Source organism: Scatophagus argus, chromosome 21 (assembly GCF_020382885.2).
Source record: "Scatophagus argus isolate fScaArg1 chromosome 21, fScaArg1.pri, whole genome shotgun sequence".
In the NCBI taxonomy this organism is placed as follows: domain Eukaryota; kingdom Metazoa; phylum Chordata; class Actinopteri; family Scatophagidae; genus Scatophagus; species Scatophagus argus.
Window position 1 is genome coordinate 9868496 of NC_058513.1, and position 6396 is coordinate 9874891.

General features: G+C 39.1%; 1 protein-coding gene across 1 annotated transcript; it reads right to left on the bottom strand.

The window, feature by feature from the left end:
* Positions 1-2183: 2183 nt before the first annotated feature.
* On the bottom strand, positions 2184-4082 carry cabp5a (calcium binding protein 5a). The gene is made up of 5 exons (XM_046378065.1): positions 3939-4082; positions 3199-3229; positions 2902-3045; positions 2582-2691; positions 2184-2408 (listed from the first exon to the last, which is right to left on the bottom strand). Exons 1-5 carry the CDS (start codon positions 4080-4082, stop codon positions 2184-2186), a joined length of 654 nt encoding a protein of 217 aa, XP_046234021.1.
* Between the last annotated feature and the right edge of the window lie 2314 nt (positions 4083-6396).

Below are 6396 nucleotides of genomic sequence, written 5' to 3' on the forward strand. Positions count from 1 at the left end.
GTGAGTCAGAGTGACCAAGAGAGAAAGATTATTGTGGATTAATGCAATAAAGGTTGACGCTGGATGTCAGAGGGATCAGGGAGGGATCAGGCCAAAGGCTGGGCGGCAAGTATTACATCATCTGATTCTTCCCTTGGCCTCATCAGCCTCTCTGAGCATGACACCTCTCAGATCGCATGGGAGCCCCCCTGAACACACACACACACACACACACACACACATTTATTTTGTAAAAGTACTGTCAGTCCCTTTCAAATAACTGTTTCTGTCTTAATTTCATTCTAACTGTGCTCGCATGCAAAAGAGCAACTATTTACGAAACAAGAAAACGCTTCTTCATTAAGCATATTGGACCAGCTACCCTCCTTCCCCAGCTCTAATCTGTGGAGTGCCACTGACAGATGTGCATTTAGTTATTAGGTCTGTGTTTTCAGAGAGAGAACAGCTTCACTTTTGTTAATTGGTACTAAAAGCCCCAATACCCAATCTGTCTACCCATTAGAAGTCTTGTCCAGTTTGTCATTCAGTAACATCTGTCTCCTTGATGTGTCCTGACGGGGGTGCAGCATGTCCCCGTCAACATCCCTAAAGTTCCTCAGTGCAGGTGTTTAATCTCAGCTGTGCTGGCTTTGGGTTTGATACCGAATACTGGAGATAAACCACAAGACAAGTGTGGTTTGAGTCTTTGTATGAGGGTGGAAAGTGAAATCAGAGGTTCTGGTGTGAACTTTGGGCTTTTTATTGTTGTGTTGAAATAAAGTAACCAGAAGTGATTTTTGATTTTTAAGCAAATTAAGCTTTGATAATTTTTTTTTCCACAGAGATTAACAGTTAATACTCTTAAATTCCCCCACACTTTTAACCTCAGAGTCCAAATTTCCAGAAATGTTAACAACTTGTTCAGAATTGCCAAATTCATTTCAAGAATGACTCTGTAAAAGGCTAAATTGTGGGACATGCACATTTTTTCCCCTCTTTTTTTTGCACTTAATACCTTGAAATCTGTTATACATAATGTCATGATGTCAGAATTTTGAGATGAAGTTTTATGAGCAGCTCTCTTATCAAATCAGTAGAATGTCCATTTTTGGTCACAAAATCTCTTTATCCGACCCACAGCAGCATCACTAATGGTTTTAGTTTCCAAATCCCTTCTTTGGCACATGAAAAACATAGATCATTGCCATGAGGTATTATACAAGCAGCGAGTTGTGTATTATTATGGAAGTCATGCTGAGAATATGTTCCACATTTGAGGCAGACAGACCTATGGATTAAACTAAAGTTTGCCATCAGAAACCTTCTTGCACACATAAATTGTTTAAGCAGCTTTTGTTGCTGATCATACACAAAACCAAAAGACAAATTCATGCAAACGGAAATCATGTTGCATTGATTCAAATCAACACTCTTGTGTAAGGTTTAAATATACTGAGATATTTTATTTGTGTTTGAAAAAACAAAACAAAACAGGATCTAACTTGTTGGATTACATCCATAAATGAAGTACTGTATGTAGTCCAGTACAAGTCCAGACTAAATACTGTATACGTACTACTCACAGTAGCTGCTTAACTGTTAGTAAATGTTTGATTATAACATTGTTTGAGTGGTAAAAATTATGCAATACTGTCAGAATGACTGAGTAAAGAATAAATATATTCTGTTAGCGATACATACATTTCAAAAAATCAAATCCAATTCAACATAAACAACGCAGATGCCTTCATCTATATACAATAAATAAGTATCATTAAAATAAATAAATTCAATTGATGTAGTTCCCTTTGTTTACACACTCTTTTCAATAATCTTACATTTAAAAATGAAAACGTCTCTGCATGACTGTCAGGCTTTGCATAGCTGTAAAATTCTTGATTTGTTTTTCCTCGCAGCACTTTAACATGAACGTCAAAATTATCATGCGTTTGTTTTCTGATCAATCAACTAATCAGTCAAGGTGCGCTATAGAAAGATGGCATCAGTGTTGAAAGCATGTGTGCACAGGTGCAAAGGTACTTTTCTTGACTGACAGCCTCCTTGACTGTCATTGATGGGACATCATTCTGACAAACTCTGCAGAGGAGAAGAAGCCTTAGATTAACCGACCGTGTTTATTCATCGTTAACAAAGTAATAGTGATTATATTGCGTCTAAAACAAAGCAACACATTTACTGTAACATCAGAAACTCATCTGCATCACTTGCTTAAACTTCACTTCTGTCCCCCGACTCTTTACAGATGTTAACGTCACTGTACCTTCAAAGTCTACTGTGCCGTCTCCGTTGTCATCTGCTTCTTTCACTATGGCATCTATCTCTCTTCGGCTCATGTGCTCTCCCATCAGCTTGGTCATGGCAGACCGCAGCTCCTCTGTCGTGATCTCTCCATCTCCGTCCATGTCGAACTAACCAGAGAAGAACCGAGGTGTGAGCTCAGGGTTTTGTTCATCACCAAAATGAGTGATTCAGGTGGTATTTGGGGGAATCTGACAATGAAGCAACTGTTTCTTTTTTTTTGTTTGTTTTATTTTTTTCAAAAACAGGGAGGAAAGTTAAAGCGAAAGTGTTTGACTCTCACCTCTTTAAAGGCGTCTTTGAGCTCCTTCATGCCAATCATCCCAGCTGTTTCTGCCAGAAGCTTCGGGGCCATCAGGTCTACAAAATCCTCAAAGTCGACCCTGCCGCCAACTGGAGGTAAAATCAAAAGAAAAGAAGCGAGAATTAAGAAACACCCATGATTCTTTGTTGGTGCTGGTGCTTTATCTTTTTCACATTTTTGGCAGTGCTGCATCTTAAAATACGTTCCTGTGTTTAATCAGTTTTATATCCAGAAAAGCAACAATGTCTGCTGTCAAAAAAAAAATCCTTTTTCATATATTTTGTTCAGCGCGAACTCACGGTTCATGTTGATATTCTGGCTCAGCTCTATCAGCTCCATCTCCGTGGGCATGTAGCCCATTGTCCTCATCAGATTCCCCAGGTCCTTACAGCTGATCAGCCCGTCCTTGTCCTTATCAAACTCGTTGAAAGCATCACGCAGCTCTGCAGAGGCATTCAGCAAAACATTCAGTCAGCCAGGTTAATGGACAAATGAGTGTATAAGATGGACAAGGTGTTAAAAGATCTGCAGGGGGTGTGTAGGCCAAAGCCAATCTATGTGAATTAATCTATGTGCATAATAAAAATTTAACTCACCATCAATCTCATCATCAGCCAGCTGTCTTGACTGCACAAAGAGAAAAATAACTAGTTAGGTCCAGTATAGTATGGACAGTGTGTCCTGTATTACAAAGTTACACTAAAATACAGCATTTGTTAAAAGAAATAAAATGATCTACCAGCACGTCTACCACACGACTAACAAAACGGATGTCACTCCGAACAGTAAAGAGCAAACACAGATTCTCTCTCTGTAATCTCTTTATCATTTTATCCTGTCACCTTCTGGCTCATAATCCAATCAGCCATTTGTATCAGTTTGCAAACACCAGCACAAAAGCCATCAAAAGTAAGAAAAGGTTTTGCAGCCGTACTCACAATATTTTTCCCTCCTCGCAAGAAAATGCATGCGGCCCCAAAACTCATTTCTGCAGGAGGAAAACCATAGTGTGACGTGTGATTAGGGAAAGTGATTGATCAACATTTTCTCACAGTCAAAAAGTCAGCATTAAGACAGTAGTAACTTTAACTTATTGGCAAACACGGTGGTATATCACTTACATAGTTTTCTCAAAGGTCACAGACCATTTTGTCTTGAGCTATTAATAATAAATAAGCAGTAAAATCAGAATTAAGTGGATGTTTGGGCTCACCTTCCTCTGGTGATTTCTTTTCATCAGCCAAGCGCATCATTCACTCTGCAGTGATGAAAAGCCCCCCTGCCCTCCTTCTCTTTCCTAATCTTCTTCTCAGTATTGGTCTCTGTCACTCCTCACACAGGACAGCCCTGTCCTGTCAGCATGAGTCTGCCTGGCCTGACGGGATGCTGGGAGGTGGTATGAAGGGGAGGTGTGGCTGCATCCAGGGTCATCCGGCGGCGGGGAGGAGTCAGCGGTGTGACGGGAGGACGGCAGGGTCATGTGCGAGCTACAGGGTGATGACATCATATTGTAAAGTATCCTGCCACCTGAAGCCACAGCTGACACAAGAGACAGGATGCTATCAGTTCGCAGGGTTAGAGTTGCTTGTTTACGGTTTGCCTGCTGTGAATTCATTACATTCAGTTGTCCAACTCGGTGCTGACACTGTCATTTTTGTCCCTCATTGCTTTATCAGTTATTTCTGCAAATAAGTAATACTAGTTAGTTATTTTTAAAGGTAGGTTCTAGTGGGTCATAAGCAATAACCGAGAGAGATTATTTTTTTAATAAGTTCATGCATTATTTCTTTTTGTGACAATCCTGCATAGTATACCTTCAAGATGTAACATGATGTAACAGGAGAAAGCAGCAAATCTTTCATTTTAAGCTCACCAAATCGTAATTTAACAAGTAATAAATATTGAAAAAGGTTTAGCTTTAATTGTCAGTTGATCAACTAATGCATTAATTGTTTTAATAATATTTAAAATGTTTTCCAGGTTCCTATTGGACTTCTACAACAACAATTTTGTGTTCTTGTTCTCCTCAGTTGCATTTTGTGAAATATTTTGGATTCCTAAAAATCTAATAAAATCAAAAACCGTAATCATGTAACATGGTCTCAAAGTGTTAAAGCAAGCAGCTTCATCAGAACTGATGAAGCTGCTTGGATTAGTAGCGAAACGTCTTCAAGCCAATCTTCACAAGTCCAGACGCCTTGCTTTAACTCTTTGAGTGGATATGACCTGGATGACTGAGAATCTCCACAGATACATGTAATATGGTTTATTTTAATCTCCAGGTCAATTGAATATGTTGGAAATTGCATTTAAAAGATATGAAAGAAAGTAACATTTTACAAATATTTAAGTATGGACGACTGTTGACAGTCCCAGGTTTTATTCTCTTTGTTTGAAAAACATACAGAAGTGTCAGCGCAAGAGAATATTTGATATTAGACAATAATCGGATCCTCTGTTGTGTGAGCCCCTATTGGTTTCAAAGGCATGACAGTAAAACAGATTTATGTTGTATTAACGAACCACGAGCCAGTCACAGCTAATATCCCAGTGTGAGATAATCTGTGTATTGGTTACATGTGAGTAAAGGAAATGGATTATTTTTTTTCTCTGTTAAATTCCCTGATGACAATGTCTAGGATTAATTCCACTGGGCCCAGCTTCACTTCCTGCAGCAACAATGTAAATGCTGAATTAACTGGCTGACCTGAACCACTTCAGTACCATGCCTGGATAAAGTGTGTGTGTTAGTGTGTCCTCTGCTTTGACCTTTTCCCCTCTGCTTCCCTGTTATGTAAAATCATCAGAAATCTGTTCGCATAAGAGGCATAATCCGTCGGGGTACGCGGCGGGAACTAGTAATGATTTTATTATCTTTGTTTTTTTTCTCCCTCTGTTGCAGTGGACCAGCTGAAGGGTTACGCAAGGCCGCACCCACAGCTGGAGGAAGATGAGTGTGGAGGGCAGGACAGGAGGAATAAGGTGAGGAAAGTATGAGGATAAAGAGGAGAGGAGAGGAGAGGAGAAGAGAGGGCCGTGTGGTAGTTAAGGATCTGTTTGTGCAGTATATGAACAGCTGCTCGTCATCTCTATCACAGGCTGAGACTGCTGACGGTTTGACTTCAGCAACCAACTTAGGATGAGAAAAGAGATAACATGCAGAGGGCGAATGTTTGCTGTTATTTTAAATGTTGTGTGTCGGCCAACAGTGCACAAGGCAGAGATTACACTGAGTGGATTATGAGAGCAAGGCTGAGCCAAACAAACCATTTGACATGTGTACAAAGTCATTGAAAGACATTTTAAAAAAATCAAGAAAAGAAATGATAGAAAAAGGATGACACCATAAGTTTACTTGACATGTGGACTGTTAAACCCAAATAATATACAGACACCTGTAACAAGAAATAAATGGCGCATTACCTGAATTATTTCTTGGTTTGCAATTTGCTTTTTTTATTTATTTATTTATTTTTTTTTAATTTTTTTTTAAAAAAAACATACAAGCAACACAAGCCAGATCAGTGTGTAGTTTCTGATGCTTTAAGCAGTAGCTAACAGAAATCTATAGCATTTTTATTTCTCTGTAGGGATTAGACAATAATCCGTCATCCCAAATATCAGCCACGGTTGGAATGGATGGGCTGCTGACGCGTATGACAGCACTTTATGTTTGTTGAGCTATTTTCCATGCACAGCTATGACTCTCATTTCACTATGTTGAACTAATGTTTTTTTGTGTTTTGTGGACAACTGGATAAATCACATACTATGATAAACTATTAATAAACTGC

Excerpts from the sequence above, each read along its gene's own strand:
- cabp5a (XM_046378065.1), bottom strand. The coding sequence starts at position 4,082 with ATGACCCTGCCGTCCTCCCGTCACACCGCTGACTCCTCCCCGCCGCCG. Across the intron at positions 3,230-3,938 it reads ACAGGACAGGGCTGTCCTGT|TCAAGACAGCTGGCTGATGA; the intron begins GTGAGGAGTGAC and ends CTCTTTGTGCAG. Across the intron at positions 2,692-2,901 it reads CCAGAATATCAACATGAACC|TTGGCGGCAGGGTCGACTTT; the intron begins GTGAGTTCGCGC and ends TTTTACCTCCAG.